The sequence below is a fragment of the Canis lupus genome, chromosome 5 (genome assembly GCF_011100685.1).
Source record: "Canis lupus familiaris isolate Mischka breed German Shepherd chromosome 5, alternate assembly UU_Cfam_GSD_1.0, whole genome shotgun sequence".
NCBI classification, from domain to species: domain Eukaryota; kingdom Metazoa; phylum Chordata; class Mammalia; order Carnivora; family Canidae; genus Canis; species Canis lupus.
The window spans coordinates 73,749,172-73,767,906 of NC_049226.1; the positions used below are offsets into that span (position 1 = coordinate 73,749,172).

The 18,735-nt window shown below is 42.0% G+C and overlaps 1 protein-coding gene and 1 long non-coding RNA gene across 25 annotated transcripts in view; one reads left to right on the plus strand and one right to left on the minus strand.

Annotated features, from left to right (window-relative positions):
• WWOX (WW domain containing oxidoreductase) overlaps nt 1-18,735 on the minus strand; it is a 952,562-nt gene that overhangs the window by 891,551 nt on the left and 42,276 nt on the right. For 14 of the 16 annotated variants that reach the window (XR_005360044.1, XM_038538231.1, XM_038538238.1 and 11 more), the window contains one exon: nt 14,098-14,204. Coding sequence is in view for 15 of the 16 variants with exons in the window: in XM_038538231.1 (XP_038394159.1) it covers nt 14,098-14,204 (107 nt within the window). In the remaining variant the exon portion in view is untranslated. Of the gene's footprint in view, nt 1-4,488; nt 4,559-5,626; nt 5,717-14,097; nt 14,205-18,735 lie in introns of those variants that run through there. The other 2 variants (XM_038538243.1, XM_038538241.1) reach the window with 2 other exon arrangements.
• Nucleotides 10,073-18,735, plus strand: part of LOC102156251 — a 49,022-nt gene continuing 40,359 nt past the window's right edge. For all 9 annotated transcript variants that reach the window (XR_005360068.1, XR_005360066.1, XR_005360069.1 and 6 more), the window contains exon 1: nt 10,073-10,438. This is a non-coding gene — a long non-coding RNA (uncharacterized LOC102156251). The remainder of the gene's footprint in view (nt 10,439-18,735) is intronic.

The window sequence follows — 18,735 nt, forward strand, 5'->3', positions numbered from 1 at the left end:
AGCTGTGAACCATCCCAAACAAATGCAATTATAAAATGACCACTACTGATTTCTAAATGGCATTCTGGACAGATCTGCCTTGTGAAAGGGTCTGGCTCAGTCTAACATTGAAATGTACTGCTACTCCTCAAATATCCATCAGTATCAATAAGAGAGGGGACCAGAAGGTTGCAGACGGTGGAACAAATAATATGCAAGGAAGGGTCTCTGAAATGAAAACTTAGCAGACTGCTTGACAACAGATCTGGAGTCATATTTGCAACTGTCCAGAAAACAGGGACAGTCTTGGGTAGGGGGCTGGCCGAGTCTTTCTGAGAGTGGCATCGGCATCTTGAAAGGAAAAGTGCTAACAGGAGACAATCGAGAACTACAGGGACAATGGCCAGAATGAGGCTCAAACTGGCCCCGTCAGAAGCCCGACCTGCCCCTTCCGCACTGAGTCTAGCAAGGCCAGCCACTCAGGGGTGACCTTCACTTAGGGGTGGATTCTTGGAATAATTAGGGTTCTCAGACTTGACAGTTTCTTTCCTTGCTTATTCTTACTCTCCCAGCATAATTATTATGAGCCTCTCCTTTGGCTCTCAGCATTTCCCGATTGGAACAATGAATTGTCTGAACACCCTACTTCTGAGAGAGGGTTACAGATAAGTAAACATGTTTCTATTTTCATAGAGTTTCTAAGAGTGAGAACCATGTTCCCCCCAAATTTGTTGAAGGTTCTCAGAGCAGGAGACATTGGAAGGAGTGATTATTTTTATCCTTTGGGACTTGGTAGTTGGATTTAAAAGCAGTCTTTGAATGTCAGGAAATAAGCAAGTACAGTGAGCATCACTCTCATCTTTTGCAGCTCATGGCTGCCACTCGAACCCTGCTGACCCGAGGCATGGCTAACACCGTCTCCGGCCTCAATGCTCCCCTCTCTATTTCATTCTGAGCATCCAACTTTCTGCATCATCATGTGTAGACCTGCATCATGCCCACTTGGATCTTTCAATGGCTGTCAGGACTGAGAGAATAAAGCCCATTCTCCTAGTAGAACAGAATCCAACGTCTTGAACAATCTGGCTTCAAATGGCAACTTCCGGCCTCTTCTCCAACACTACATCCAAACCTGACTATTCCCCCTTCCTTCTGCTCATGCTCTTCCTTACAATGGAATGCACCCCCATCATCTCAGCTGACTACAGCCTGCCAATAGCTCCTTCTTCAAGGATCCTGCTTTGAAGCCCCTGGGGAAAGCATCTTTCATGAATCCTAAAAGTACCACTCTTACCATGCTCACTGGGTACTATAACCTATGTCAGTAGCCAGCGAGCATAGTGATGACAATATTCTAAACTGTTTTTTTAACACCCACTATACCAAGGACATAAAGATATTTAATAAATATTTGTACCATTAAAAAAAAATAGTGTGAAAATCTGTAGGCTAATTAGCAAACTGGGTTGTGAGAACATCTAATTTTTGTAAGCAGAGATAAAAATCTGCCCTGCCCTTTTATAATTAAAAAAAAAAAAGCAATCAATCAATCAATCAAACAGCCTGAGAATTATAGAGGGGTGTTTCTCAACTTTTATATGAATCAGAGTCTCCTGGAGGGATTCCAAAACACAGACTGCTAGGCCCCACATCCAGACATTCTAATCCCTTAGGTATTGGGGTGGGGCCCAAGAATTTGCATTTTATTTTTTTTTTAATTTTTATTTATTTATGATAGTCACACAGAGAGAAAGAGAGAGAGGCAGAGACACAGGCAGAGGGAGAAGCAGGCTCCACGCACCAGGAGCCCGATGTGGGATTCGATCCCGGGTCTCTAGGATCGCGCCCTGGGCCAAAGGCAGGCGCCAAACCGCTGCGCCACCCAGGGATCCCAAGAATTTGCATTTTAAACAAATTCAGTGGTGACACTGCAGCTGAGGAGCTCTGGGTCAGAAGGGGTTTGAGTGGCACTGTGGAAGTTTCTGCAGCATTGGAAACCACCGGGATTAATGAAATGAAATGAAACGCTACTGAGACCATTACAGATGTGTTCTCTCCCTTCCTTAAAAATAGCACCCTCCCACCCAACCCCCTTCATTTTTGTCTTCATATTGCTTACAATTTGATGTAGATTTTAAGCGTCCTGTAATTCATCAACTAATTCTCTCCTGGCTACACATTCCAAGTAATTAAAGTTCAGTAATAACTTACTCTTTCTGCTCCAGCACCTGCATTTCATTTGTTTATTTTCCCAGAGTCATAAATCTGAAAGGCTGTCAAAGTGCCACAATATTAGTGCAATAATCAAAGTTAATTAGTCCCTCTCAATAAACAACAACAAAGCCATTACAAAGATGCATTGAAGTTTCTCCCAGCTACCCAGTTTACAGATCACATTGTAGTTGGAACAATTAGACTCTGAGAATTGCTGGGTAAATGAGCGCAGTGTTCTTTAGTCATTTAAAAGGAGACCGTGCTCTTCATTCACACTGATTCATTAACTCCAGGGAAGGCAAAGCGAGCCTGGGCTCCGCATCTGCGCCCGCTGAAGGATGCCGGAACAGACGGAGCTCTCCCCAGCTGCCAAGCCTTACCAGGCGCATCCCAGACTCCAATAATGAAAGAGGACAGAGGTTGCAGAGTGAGGAGAGGGGCCAGCCTGACCGCCAACTTTTAGTAACCCGATGTCTTCAATAACTTTTGATTTATTATTTAGGGAATTTGAGAGATGGGGTTACCAGGCAGATTCTGATGAGAAGGCAGCCTAGGGAAACTCAGAGGGCAGGACCAGAGCCGGTGGATAGGATACACTCAGAGGAAGATGCTGCCTTCAATATAAGAGAGAACAGTGTAATTGAGAGGGGCTGCCAAGGGAGGGAGGAGCTTACATATCACTGGAAGAGTACAAGCCATAGCTGGAGGAGCTCTGCTCGGGGATGCTGTGTACGTGGTCTGCACAACTCAAAGGGTCAAACGAGGTGACTTGGACAGTTGACACCTCCATAAAAAAAATGAAGGTTCCTTGCTTTTGGAAGCAATGACTGGGTGAGTGTTCATGTCTTGTCCTCTGAATTCATTCATTGTCCAGTTCCTCTCCAGAGATCCTTCTCCCCTTGAAGCCATGACTCCTGTGCACATTACCCATTGCTATGCATCATATTTCCCCCAAAGCGCAGTGGCTTAAAACGATTAAGTATTTCTACCTCACCAAGTTTCTACAGGTCAGGAATCCTAAGTGAGTCTGACTCAAGATCTTTCATGAGGTCACTGTCAACTGACAGCCGGAAGTCCCCTGCAGGCTTGAGGAGGCAGGAGGACCCCAAGAAGGCTCATTCCCAAGGCTTTCGGCAGGAGGCTTGGGTTCCTCGTCATGTGGGCCTGTCCACAGGGATGCATGAGTGTCTTCACAACATGGCCACTGGCCTCCTCAGAGGGAATAATCCAGGACAGCAAGCAAGGAGGAAGCTGCATGCCTTTATGACCCTCCCTGGGGGTCCTACTCCCTCATTTCTGCCATGTGCTACTTATTAAGTTTATCACTAAGTACAGCCCACATTCAAGGGGAGGAAAATCAGGCTCCACCTCCTAAGAAGAGGGTATCAAAGAATGGATGGACAGATCATAAAACCAACATGGATACTTGTGAGGCTTCCTTTTTTAGGATCTCTAAAAGTGAGTCACATCCGCACCCCAGGGTGACTAAGTGGCAGGGACGAGTATCCAATGAATGCCCTGGGGTCACAGTTTTTCTCCACTTCTCTCCCGCAGCAACCCCAAGCTCTGCAAAAGGGCAGCCAGCTCCATACCATCGGCATCTGGGGTGTAGACCACCACCTCGCCACCCCCTGGGGATGGAAGGAAACCATCCATCATTACTTCATCTGAATATTAACTGACACAATGATGAGAAGATGAAAACAGGCTTGCTATGTCCTAATACTCTGATCATTTATTGTAAAAAAAAAAAAAAAAGTCATTTTCCAAAAAAGATTTCTGATATATTTGTCGAATTTAGGGATGTGATGAACAAGTCAGCCTCTCCTGAAGCTACCATTTCTTGAGTCTTTACTACATGCCACATTCTGTACAAAAGAGCACGTGCCTTCTGAGACCCCAAGTGGCTCATTGAACCCAGAACATTTTATTCACTATGTCATCGGCTTATTATAAAACAATGTCACTCAAGAACAGCCAGATAGAAAAGATGCAGAGGGCAAGGTGTGTGAGAAAGGGCACAAGCTTCTGTGCCCTCTCCAGGGGCACCACTCTCCAGGATCTCCATGCATTCACCAACCCAGGAGCTTCATGAACCCTCTCCTTTTTGGGTTTTTACAGAGGCTTCATTACATAGGCATGATTAAGTCATTGGCCACTGATGACTGAACTTCATCTCCAGCACCTCTCCCCTCCCCAAAGGTCAGGGTGTGGAACTGGAAGTTCTAACCTTCTAATCACACAGTGGGCTCCACGGAAAATCAGCCCCCATCCTGGCTGGGGTTCAAAACTCACCTCATTAATATAACAGAAGACACCCTCCAGGGCTCTCACCACTTAGGAAAGTCCAAGGCTTTTGGGAGCTCTGTGCCAGAAACAAGGAGGAAGACCAAATGTATGTTTCTTATCACACATCACAAGATCACTATATGTGTTATTTTACTTCATCCTCACCATGAGGGAGAACAATTATTAGCACCATTCTGCATGTAAAAAAGCCATGGTTCAGGGATGCCTGGGTGGCTCAGTGGTTGAGCATCTGCCTTCGGCTCAGGATATGGTCCCGGAGTCCTAGGATCGAGTCCCATATCGGGCTCCCTGCATGAAGCCTGCTTCTCCCTCTGCCTGTGTCTCTGCCTCTCTCTCACTCTGTGTCTCTCATGAATAAATAAATAAAAACTTAAAAAAAAAATCCACGGTTCAAAGACATAACCAAATTTGCCCAAGGATACCCAGTGAGCATGTGTTCAAACGAGGATACAATCCCGAGTCAGAATGACTTCCAAAGCTGAGGTTCCCTTTACTCCACTGGGCTGCCTCCCTATAAATTAAAAATTAGTCTATTTTAAATATACATTTGAAATAAACCCTAACCTATTACAGTGTGTGCTGCCCCATTCTGAGACTGGCTGCCTCATCTGCACTGTATCTCTGCATTTGTCCTTGTGTAGGAGGTTTTACCATCTCTTCTCTGTTCAATCTAACACCTGCAATATCTGAGACTCTCTGTAAATGCCCCATAATAAATTTGAAAAACAGTCCCTAGCATGTTTTTTCTCTCTTAAGTAATGGAGCCTAAATGCCTAGTGGCCAGAAGCAGGCCTTAGAGCCATTAGCTGAGCACCATCTCAAGAGGAGATCCGTCCCTTCAAACTATGTCAAAATTGCTTAATAAGAACTCAGGGGACCCCGTATTAATGAAAGGATGCATCTGCTTTGGGTTTCACATGATTGGGAGTGATGGTTTGGAGCCAGCCACCTATGCTTGACTTCCACTCTTTAAAACTCCACAGTTAATCACAGCCCTTGTTATACAAAGGTTACAATGGATATAAAGTTTGAAAGATTTAATTCAAGACTGCGAGCGGTGGCCAGGGGAAAAAAAAGAATGTGGAAGGAAGACACAGAGACAATGATCAAAGAACAATGAATAGCACCCAAGACTATGTCAATGCGAAATGTTCAGAATGAGAAATGAACTGGAAAACTTGAAGGACAGGACCGGGCACAAGTCTGAGGCAATCTGCAAAGAGAGAAAACTCAGAATATTTTAGCAACAATTATGTCAATGAGGGGGATGCATAATTTATTATCTGATAAAGAATCTTTCCTGAGTTTTTGACAAGAAAGGTCAAATAAGCAACGCAAGTAGAACAGTAAACACTATAAACACTGCTTGAAGTGGAAGTCTGGGAAGGAGAGCAAATTTGGTGAGGCGAGGTTCATCAGATCCATCAGATTACCAAAAGGGACCCTGGAAGCTCTCTTTCCTGGGGAAGCACAGGTTATCATTATCAGGAACAGAGAAATATTCACACATAAACTTGCAAACCTCTATGAATTCAATCTTTGGCTAAGACTTTAAAAAAGTGAGGCCAGTCTTTTTACAGAACATATACCAGGAATTTTGGATTAAGTGACAAGATGGCTTTGGCGTCAGGCAAATACGGCTTCGTACCCAGGATCCACTTCACAGCTCCCAGCTAGGTGAGCTTAGACAAGCCTTTTCACCCTGGCTAGCGTCCAATGCCTCATTTGCAAAGTGGGTTTAACACATAACATAGATATTTCATTGCTAAATGCTAAGCATTGTGCCTTGTAGAGAGACAAATATGAATACACAACCCTGTAGGCAGGGAATGATAATAACGTGACATTTTGAAAATGGAAGTGTCCTAAGGGAGAACTCTAAAACTTTACCTTCACCTTTGTGTGTGTGTGCGTATGCTTATTGATTTAAGCAAGTGGTTTATATAGTTCTTGCTGGTTCGCAGACTTATTTATATCATACTTTATTTATTGAAAATCCAATACTACACATAAAAACAATTTTTAAAGCAAAGAAATGAGGAACCAATCTAGAAGCTGATTTAAGATGAATTTTTCCCAATAATCTTCAACTATTCATAATATTAATAGTCTTTATATTTTTCGTTTAGCTAAAGATCATTCAAAACAATGGGGATGAGCCCTATAACTTGTGATGCTTTGAATGATGATCATCTTTCCTGAGCCAGGTCACCAGATTAGACAGGCATCAAGAGCTGTTTGCCTCCTCCACAACATGCACGTACTGCATAAGAGAAGGCATCACACCTAAGGTCTGTGAAGTCAAATTAAGGATTTAAGCTTTTATTCTCAGAGGGGAAATTACAAACTCCAAAGCTATACCAGATCATAAAGTCACTGAGTACAATTTGAGGGAGCCTAACAGTAGCTGGATTCTTCCAGTGGTCCTCAAAAGTGCAAGCCACTTATTGCTTGGCATCCTGCCCCATCACTCTTAATATCGTGTCATGAAAACATAGGGTGCTGGTATCTATTAAAAGCACAGCAAAGTATCAAACCCATGTGCCAAATACACTGGTTGGTACCAAGTCCTCCTTATCTGCAAATACTACTAAAACCATTATTTCCGATACTTACCTGCAGGGCTGCAATATGACATGACACCATCAGCTTTCTACATGCCTTCCCTCCAATGAGATAAACAGCCCCAGTATCAAGTCTATCGAAGATGGCAATAATTATGACACTTCAGTCCAGCCAGCATCAAACTGTGTGGTTACAATCAACCAGGCATGCGCTCTCCCTAACACATGCATATCCCATTACCTCTGACTAATAAATCTTTTCTTTTTACCCCTCATCTCTCTGCTTTTTCAATAACCATTTTGGTATAAGCCATCGCTAGCTGTTCCTGATGACTGATCCCTTAATCATCTTTCCTAAATATATGCAAAGTGTATTTCTTTGTAAATACAAAAGAAAAAGCAATCTCATAAATAATTAAGATGGCTTTTCAAATGACAGTTGAGTGCTAATATGAGCTCCACTGGAAAATACTAATCAACAAACTAAATACACATCTAATAAAATGTAGGAGTCCAGATACAGGAAGACAGAGAAAGAATTCATTGCAACTCCATTTGAATCATGCTGATAAACATCCTCCCTACAGCTCCTCTTGTAGCCAGTTGGAGAGGTTAAGAAGAGTAAGCATCATTTGTACCTTCATGTATGAATAAGAAATTATTATTGTTGTTATTAATAGCAGCAAATAAAATGTAATTGACTACTCAATCTACCCCCAGCAATGTGTTAAATACTACACATGCATATGGTCAGTGCATTTAATACTCACACTTATGTCTCCCGACATAGATATTATTATTTGGATTTTACAGATAAAGAAACCATGGCTGGAGAAGAAACTCACCCAAGATCATAGGGTATATATGCTTCTAAGGTTTGCCACTATAACACAGCATATTTTATAGCAATGGTAGTCAGCTGGAGATGATTTGCCCTACGAAGGGACACTGGCCCAGGAGGCATCCCGAGGACCACCCAGCCTGCCTTCTCTAGATCTCTTGGGAGTCTTGGTTAAATTACTCATGAGAAAACAAGAGCAGCTGAGCTGGATCCCTATTGCATTCTCCTGGCCAAATGCATGTCATCCTAACCAGTCTAGAAGACCTGAAGTCTAGGCGAAATAAAAACACAAGTTAGAAAAGCATGGGCTTGAAGTCTTCCTTGGGGACCAAAGCTTCTCACCAAACTAAACATAGTTGAGTCACTCCTCCCTTATGATAGGGGAACAGGTCCAAGCTACATTCTGAGGAATTAGGAGTGGGTCACATAATAACTCCAAGGGAAGGCTATTAGCCCCTCTTCCCAGGCCAGGCCACTTCTGCCCACCTCACTGGTCATCTCCATCTCCAGTAGATGCTAGAGCTTCAGAACATTCACTGGGCCCTGTTTCACTAATGGACAGCCTCTATGTGTGAACTCTCTTACAGGATAAGCAACTGAGTAAGGGCCTGGCACACATGAAGCAGGCTGTCCTGCCCCACTCTTTTGATCCCCCAGCAACTCTAGCCATGACCCCACCCCTTTTTCTCCTGCACACAACTGGTAGGTAAGCGGGTGACCTCAGGCCCAGCTGCTTTAGCTCTATTCAACCTGCTTCCTCCCCAGGCCCAGAAGCTTTAGTTCCCAAGTTTTAAAAATCTAAAATTCAGGAATGGTAATAAGGTGAGAGAAGAGAGAGGAAGTAGGGGAGGCCCCACTTAGAATCTTTAAGGTGCTCCACATTGGGCTGCTGGAGTCTGGTTGGGGCTGTTTATAAAGTGCATTTTGACACCTGATCAACTATTGTTCTTTGCATATAACCCCCCAAAGAGGTCATTAGATTTCAGGATGGAGAGTGGGATGGGCCATACTTCCATAAACATGGCAACACAGCACAGCAGGGATTCAGACACATCTATCAGTGTCCTAAACGTAGAGAACTCACATGGAATCTTAGCATACAGACAGTGCTGCTACATAAAACAGAAGCCACTCTATCCTGAAAACAGGAAAGTAAACTTCCTGCTCAGCCAGCCATATCGGCTCCTTGGAATACCTAGGAAAAAATTAGGTGCTTGTCTTAGAGTGAGGGGACACTAGTCCATAATCCACTTAAGAATGTGAAGGGATAGATCACATCCTCCTACCAAGGACCCCTTAACAACACAGGCACTGAACCCCAGTTCCAGAGATCCTTTATTTAAATATGAATGGGGAATGATGGGCCTCCCTACCCTCCCTCCTTTCTAAATTATGCTAAATGGATTGGCCTTTTAAGAGGGTGGTTTACTTCTCTACTGTCCACGTTATCTAATTTTAATTGTTTTCAATTCTTATTACTAACTTTCAAGCATCCAAAACATCTCAGCAGGAGGGCATTTTCCCATGAAATAATTATTAGTAGTTGTAATTTCATATAGGCTCTTAATATAATTCCATATGGAATGTGTTTTCATTTAATAAGTTATATTTTACTAAATAGCCAGAGCCCCCCAAAAGTGGTTTGAGAACTCTATAAAGGATGTCTTCAATGAAAAGGGACTGCTTAAGACAATGAGGTAAATCAGTGTTGCTTCCCATGAGAAATTAGGGTTAATCCTGAAATTAATCCCTCAAATAGCATCTAGCAATTCTGAACACAAAGCCTGAAAGGTAATAAACATGCATGATGCCAAATGTGGTAGAAAAGCTGGGCCATGAAGTAGACAGACTTTGGGTTTGAAGACCAGATTGACCAACTGTGCCAGGAGCCTGCCTCTACACTCATCAGCTGTGTGTCTCTGGGAGGGTCCCTTCACCCTTCTGAGCCGCCATTGGCTCTTATGTAAAATGGAGAAAACCAGGCTCTTGCATCTCCTGAAGAGGGATATAAAGTGCCTCACCTGGCACTTTATATGGGACTCTCTATAAAGGATGGTTGTTAGATGCCCTATGGTAAGCATAGAATCATGTCCCACTGGCTTAGAGGCAGACATCAATGTTCTGGAACACGGCAATTCTAGAATGTGCCATGGAGGCAGGAACAGAAAGACCAGGCAGGGAAGAACACGTTGGGGAAGGCGGCATGAACTCCATCTCCAGAGCCAAGCTGAGAATGCCCACAGAGCCCTGGCACATACAAGCCAATGCTGAGCCAAACAGCCCACAGACTTCTGAGTGAGCTTTTGCTGCAACAAAAAACTTTGGATCATTTCGAGAGCTTCCCGTGAGGCGCCAATATGCTGCAGTACCTTCCCAGCTCTGCTACTGATAGGATTCATACCAGATAAAGTATGAACACGCTCAAGCTGGCTAGCAGCTGGAAAAACTGGAGTCAATCAAATTGACCTTGAGAAACACAAGAAGGTGGCATTTAATGATGTGCCAGATCGAGTCCCTGCCCAGAGAGGAGGTAAGCAAGGGCCTGAAGGAAGCCAGCCCAGCACGCACCAAGGGTGGGGTGGCGAGGGGAGCTCCAGGTGGATCACGGAGGCAGGTTCACACACACTGGGCACTACGGTAATAGAGCACTGACACGAAATGGCTTTCGGTGCTATATTTGAGCTTCCATAATCATAGTCTAGGGGGAATGAGGAAATGGTGTAATGATACTCGCAGACAACTAGCAGACAGATGAGAGATGATAAAGAGGTTAAGTTTACAACTTACAAAATTTGATTTAAATGTTGGAAACAGCATGTGAGTATTAGTTTTGGTTTTCTTCCCATTTCCTTTACTTATGTGTCGGACAGTGAATATTTTGGGGGTAACTCTTTCTCTGAGAGCAGCACTGTTTGCCGGTCGACCTCAGGTTACTGATATTACAAAACGAAAGCAGGCAATGATGCATTCTGTCATCAGAAACGGACGCCCAGAGACCCAATTATGGCTTACGACGCAAGGAAGAAAAACTAAATGGTGGATCTTTACACTCATACCAGTCAACCTTCTTTGTCAGAGGTGAGAAACCTGAGACACAAAACAGATTTGAAGGCTCTTGCCAAGGCCCCACAGGCAAGTAGGGAACACCCAGGATTTGCTGCCTCTCTTCATCAAACAACAGTTATAATGGGTTAAACACAGATGTATCTATGCTCAGACACAAGAAGATAATTATTTTTAAGATTTTTTTTTTTTTTTTTTTTGACAGAGTGAGAGCACAGCAGGCAAAAGGAGAGGGAGAAGAAGCAGGCGCCCAGATGAGCAAGGAGCCTGACTCAGTGCTCCATCCCAGCACCCTGGGATCATGACCTGAGCTGAAAGCAGATGCTTAACTGACTGAGCCACCCAGGTGTCCCATGAAGAGAATTTTTAAAATGCATAAACATTGGTGCTTTAATATTACCTTGCAAGACAGGTTAAAATATTCATATCATTATACAATACAGTTCTTACAGTATCACTAGGGCCACTGAATTTCATTTTTTTCCAGTTTAAAATCAAATGGCAAAACGTTATAGGTTAGACACCATTCGTTGCTAAACAATAGTACTCTTCCACTTTGACAATGGGGACAGAAACCACTACGACTCCACTAGATAACAACTGGGAACTGCAACCAAAATTTTAAATACAAATGCCTTTTGAATCAATGAGTCCACTATTAAGATTGTGCCCTATGTCACTCACAGAAGCACATATGAAGAATGCTCATTGCAGCACAGTTTAGACCCAATTTTGGGTGAAAATACAGGAGACTGAACTTTAAGAGAGCATCACTTGGAATAGCAAAACCGGACAAACAATCTAAAAGTCCAGCAAAAGGAAAGCTGCTCAGATAAATTAGAGCACAAGCACACAATGGAGATTATATAGCAGTTAAAAACAAGGTGGACCTATATGCACTGATAATAAAAGATCTCCTAATGGTATAAAGTGAAAAAAATCAAAGTTTGTAACGGCATGTGCATATTTGCCAGTATATACAAGAAATGGTAAATATTTCTCTTCCAAAAGGACTGAGAGGGACTTTCACTATTTAATACCTTCCCAGTGCTGCATGAAGATTCAGACAATATGCACGTTACCATCTGTTCACCTGTACATCTCTAAAGGTGATTATATCACCTAATATAGACTATTACTTAACTGTAGAGTTACAGAGATGCTCAGAGCATCAGAGCATGCTCAGAGAAAAAAAAATGGGCCCTGTATTTTTTTTAATGTAACTCAAAACTAAAGGATCCAGAGAACTTAAAACAATTGAAATACACTAAATTTGAAATATTTCATTTAAAATATACTGTAAAAAAAGCAGAAACAAATCTTCCTTTACTTAACTTTGATAACTTTTCAGCCTAGAACATCAGATGTTCTCCTAAAGTAACCATGGTCTGTTTCTTCCAATGGCAAGAAATCTTCCACAGCGTTCAGAAAACCAAGACATCTTCTTAAAAAAAAAAAAAAAAAGTGGAGTACCTGGGTGGCATAGTCTGTTGAGCATTCAACTTTTTGCTTCAGCTCAAATTGTGATCTCAGGGTCATGAGATGGAGCTGGGCATCATTGAACTCTGCATTCAATGCAGAGTCTGCTTTGGATTCTCTATCCCTTGCTCTGCCCCTCCTGCTCTTGCTTTCTCTCTCTTTCAAATAAATAAATCTTTTTTTAAAAAAGAAAAATAAAAGGAGAGAGAAGAAAAGAAAAAGAAAACAAAGACAGCCTTGGGAAGGATCATCCCACCCCCTTTATGTTCTGCTCCCAGCTTCGCAAGTATCTCCTCCTTCTCTTCCCCCTCCTCCTCCCAGGGCCGCACACAGGCCATTCCCCTTGCCCAAGTGGACCTTACCCTCTTTCTTTCTCCACTTCTCCAGGTCTTTCCTGAGATCTGGAAATACTGAGATCAGCTCAGTCGCTTTCTTCTCAGAGACTCCAAATGTCCCCCACCTAGAGGCCTTATTCATCATTTTGGAGTACTCATACTTCCTAATACCTAGTATCATTATTTCACATTTGCATTGATGTTTATGTGTCTTTGGTTAAATCTGATTTCCACTCTGGGCTGAAAGCTGTACAGAGACAGTGTAGTAGCCCCCAGAACCCAGGACAGGGTACACATCCTAAACCTGAATAAATGACAAATGAATAAATGAACACAGTCTATGCTTCACACTAAAGCCCAGTGATCATGCTACAAAAGTGATCACCCTGTGCTACTCTGACTCAAACTCTCCGCTGTCTTTTTTCTTACTGGCTCTAAGGCCCTAGTGACACCCCACAGCACCTCTGTCACCTCCTCCCCTGCCACCTGGCTCCAGCCACACTAGCCTCCCTGCCAAGCCTGAATCCTCCAAGCACACTCCTCCTTCTGAGCCTTGGCACATGCTGTTCCCACCGCTTACAACACATGTCCCTCCTTTACTTAATTCAAGTCTCATGTCAAATGTCACCACGTCAGAGGCTTCTCTGCTAAGGATCCAAACCAAAATGGCCCACGCTCTAACTCTTCATCCCTCGCTCTGCTTTCCTGTGTTTCATGTGTTTAAAACAACCTGGCAGTATGCTGAATATTAAACTGAATTATCCCTTATGGTCTGTTTCTCCTTACCTAGAAAGTAAGCCCAAGGGAGGGCAGGGGTTTTGTTCTGACTAATATGCTATATCCTTAGCCTCATGAGGACTGCGAACCCTCAATAAATGTTTATGCACAGACGTCTCAATATGAAAATCCACACAGAGAGAGAAAAGTGAAAAGTAAAAAACAGACACAGGGTTAAAGCGCACCCTCTCCTAACCTTAAAAACCATAAGCATAACAAAGTCTTAGCTGCATATGCGGGCATTAACCACATTTTATTTTTCTTAATAAATGAGCCGAATGAGTAAACATTCTCAAACCTCTGAATAATAAAGCAGATGACATTGACAATGAACCATAAACAAACGTGTGGATAATAACAGTCTTGCTTGTCCTTTCATTCATAAAATAAACAAAGTGAATATGACTTTAAAAATAAAGAAAACATTATTCCAAGAGCAATAAACTTTATGCACTGTACTAAAACCTCCATGTGTTTATCCCAGCGTGTGTATTTGACAATTAAAAAAAAAGGGGGGGGTCAAGGACTTGCTTACCCATTCTCCTAAAATCTGTGACACAGCTTCATTGGCCCTTGTCATATTCCTACAGGCGAGGATCACATGTGCACCATGGAGGGCAAAAGACTTGGCAGTTTCAAACCCTATGGTTTAAAGGAAAGTCAACATTAGAAAACACAAATGCAAAACATTGACTCAGCTGAATGTCCTTTATTGAGCACCGTGCACATTACCATAGTAGCTCTCAGCCAGCGGCAATCTGTCCCCTGGTAGACAGTTGCAAATATCCAGAGACATTTTCAGTGGTCACAATTGAGGACAGGGTGCTATTGGCATCTCATGGGTAAAGTCCAGGGATGCTACAAAATATACTACAAAGCACAAGACAGCCCCCACCACAAAGAACCATCTGGCCTAAAGTGTCAACACTGCTGAGGTTGAGAAAACCGATCCCAGGAATACAGCTATTCCCAAGGTGTAGGATAAACCACAGGAGAACTACAGCACAGCGCACCATATAACAACCACTTAATATGAGCAGATCCTGCACTAAATATAAAGAGTAAGGATATATAAAGACTCAGACGTGGTCACTGCCCTCAAGGAGTTCACAGTCTAATAAGAAAAAACAGACCTGAAAAAGAAAACAAACATACAACATTTTTATTATATGTTCTGGATGGGATACTCTGTGTCGTGCTATATGCATGCAACAATGGCAGCCTGGGGTTCTCCCAATGGAGAACAGTTAGAAGAGCTGGACAAAACAACACACATACACACACACATGCACGTACACACGCACACATGTGCATGCACACATCCTTGAAAGCATCAATCAGAGGGACACCATGAGTGAGGATCCGGGACCTGGAAAAGCGGAAAAGCTAAAAAAGGTGAGCCAGCTTTGGTGCTCCAGTGAAAAGTATGCCCAGTGAAAAGTATTCTTCAAAAGTGAAGGTAAACATTTTTTTTAAACACAAAGCAAACTAAAAGCTGAGAGGCTATGTCACCAGCTATGGCCATATCCATATACTAGAGGAGACATTCAGGACACTCTTCAAGCAGGAGGAAAATGACCCTAGAAATCTGGAGGTGGAGAAAGTAACAAAGAGTAACATAAAAGGCAAGTTTATGGAAAAATCTAAATGATAACAGTAACACATAACCTAGGAAAAAATCTATATAAAGAAAAGCCTCAAAATGAGAACTCTGGATCCATGTTTTCAATAGACAAGCTACCAAACATGTAAGAAAATTAAAACACTTATCTTCCAAAAATTATTCCACATAATTGAAAAAGAAGAAAAACTCCACTATTTTGGTTTTTAGATTTTATTTACTTATTTGAGAGAGAACGAGCAAGCGAGCACAAGGGGGGGAGGGGCTAAGGGAGAGGGAGAAGCAGACTCCCCACTGAGCAGAGAGCTCAACACAGGGCTCAATCCCAGGACCCTGGAATGATGACCTGAGCTAAAGGCAGACTCCCAACTAACTGAGCCACCCAGGCGCCCCCCAAAACTCAACTATTTTATAAGCCTCAAACTCTAAGGTCATTAAGGAAGTGTGAATAATAATGAAATACTATTACATACCTAACACTATGATGGCTAAAATTTAAAAAAAAAAAAAATTTTAAGTATATGTTGGCAAAGACGTAGAACAACTAGAACTCTTATAAAGTCTAATTCCAGAGCCTGATCCCTACACCACTGCTCTAACCATAAAACAGTATGTCTTATAAGCTGTGTGGAAAGACCACACTGAGTACAGCACAATGACAAAGGAATCAATTCTACTAGAGGGAGCAACATTGTAATTCAGCCAAAGCCATGTCAAATGACCACAGACTATTGTTTCCTAGACACTGTTAATATATATGAAAAATCAGAGTTCCATTCTCATATTGAGGTTGCGATGTGAAAGAGTCCAGCAAAATTCATTCATTCATATCTTCTATATATCTAATCTTCATGGAGGCCAGTCTATTTATATAAACTAGCTTTCAGGGGAAGCCAGCACTGCATAGTGGAAAACTCAGACTCAGGAGTTAACACACTGATGTTGACCCCTGCTCTGGCTATTTATAAGCTCTGGGCTATGCCTTTAACCCATCAGAAACTGAGAGATCATTTCTTAAAATGAGGAGTAAGATAGTAAACTTACACTAAGAGCCTAACATAACAATTGTAGGTAGAAAACAAGTGTTAAATCCCATTCTTTCCAAAATCTTTGGTATAAAGCCTGGGTCTCCTCTCTGATTTGTATGACTTATCAAATACAGCCCAGTCATTATGACCAAAAAATTAACATTTTCTCCTCAACCTGCTCCCAGCAGCAACCCAAGAGCTAAGTGGCTTTAACATCAACCAGAACTTAAGCGAAATTAGCTACAAGACCCACTTTTCCATTTGTGTGACTACTGTCTCCAGAACACACGTGAACTCCACTGTTGGGATAACTTGAGTTATTTTTCAGGCTATGCCAAGTTTTACATCCCAAGATATTCACTTATCATTATCTAAGGACAATATCCTATACCTGAATTTGATGCTAACATGGTGCCCAAAGGATTTCAAATCTGAAATATTTAACATATACATCTGTTTGCAACCTCCTTGGTGTATCTAGTGAAAGCTGTTCGTTGAAGCCATAACTTAGAGCCATTGAGATAAGAAGACAATAATCTGAAATTTACTAATTTTGATCCATGATGCCAATTTTACCACTTACCACTAGTGGCAAAAGGCACCTACATCATTGGAAGAAAGAGAAAGAAGTAAAACACCAGGTTTTGTAGCCCAGCTGTTCCAAAACTGGATAGGGGCATGCATAGGACGAAATCTTGCTGACTGATATGCTACATCCATCAGACTAATGAAATGCTGACAGCCATATGGAGGGAACAGGAAGTGGCCAAAAATGACTTCACCTGCACTCCTAGGACTTTACACACCCAGAAGATCTTGTTGAAATCATGGACTCTGAATCCCTGTGAAATGTCCAGGTTGGAGCAATTATCAGGAATATTTTTCATCACATTTTCATCAGAGAGTATAAAAAGAAAAAAAATAATAAAGTCGGGAAAGATGGTGGACACAAAGCTTGGTCATTCGTCAGTCTTTTTGAGGGACTGAGAGGACATCAAAATGACCCAGGGTCAGGTCAACCCCAGGGCTCTATTTATTGGATTTACCTGTTTAACTATAAACTCCTTAGAATCTGTCCCTTTTTGATCCCTGTATCCCATGGGACTCACACCCAGGAGGATGCAAGACATATCTGCCAAAGGAACAAATGGTTCTTACAGGTTGCTAACAGGCTACAATTCTCGACTATTACAAACAATACAAGTTGTTTCAAACAATATTGATGGTCCTCTGACTTCATTTTTTTTACAATGAATAAATTTTAAAATCCTGCAAAAACAGGGTTCACTGTGATTTTAAATGACACTACCTAGAAATCTATGGGGAAAGAGCACGCCCATTTCCTATCAAAATTTATTTTCCCAAACAAACCTGTTTAAGTCACGCTATCTCAGTTGACAAAATGACCTACGGCAAAGGACTTTTTATTACGAAAAGGCACACACCTGATGTGATGACAGCAACAGGTTGCAGCCACAAGTCTGCACCCTCTCTATTTCACAGAATACCTGCCTGTGGTTACCGTCCAGCCATTTACCGGAGTCGTGTAAAATTACCCTCTGGCTCCTTATCTGAGCAATGCGTTACACATTGCTGGTCTCCTTTTAAAAGCTGCAAGAGACAGCTCCATTTTCTTATCCTTTACAAGTGCCCTTGGAGCCGAAACAAAAGCATGGATATTTCAAAAGATGAAGGTTTAACAAGAAAGGACAATAACACTCCTATAATAAACCATATCTCTAGAGTGTAGAGTTCTATGAAAAAAGAGAGAGAGAAAGAGAGGAAGAAAGAAAGAGAAAGAAAAGTTTAATAATGCTAACCTACTGCTAAAGTCTGGGAAAAGCTCATGAGAATAGCATCCCTCGCGCTCCTAATACTGCATCTGATGACCAGTTTAATTAGCTAAAAGTAGTAGCGCTGAGCCAATTTTGCACAGTGCCAAAGTTTGTGCAAAATAATGAAGGCAATGGTTTACTAAATTTAATAACCTGATTCATCTTATAAAAAATTAACTTTATGACAATGTTTAAATTGAACCGGCTTAACTGCATGGAGGTGGCAAGTGTGTTCAGAAGAATATTTAAAGCAAATAATATAAAGAAAATAAAAGACGACATTTTAAAACAACAGGCAGCATCCGCTTTCTAGCACTTGTTACATCTCATCCAATCAGGAAGATTAAGTGGCCATGAAGGTTTAATATCTTGCTGTATAGGGTTTCAAGCTTTGCATACAAACATTAAGGTTCCATAAAAGGGAAAACATATCCCCCCAAAAAAAATTATTAAATATCCACTTTTCTCACACTCGTTTTCATTCTCTAGAATGGGGGTTACAAACTGGTGATCACAGGACAAGTCAAACCCATGGCCTGTTTTGTTTAGCTCCAACATTGTTTCCCTCGCTCCTCCTCTCCTTTCCTTTCCTTTCTTTCCTTCCCTCTTCTACTTCCCACCCTCTCTTCCTCCCTTCTTTACTAATGTGAATTAGTTACCAGCATTAAAAAACCCAGAAGATTATGCAT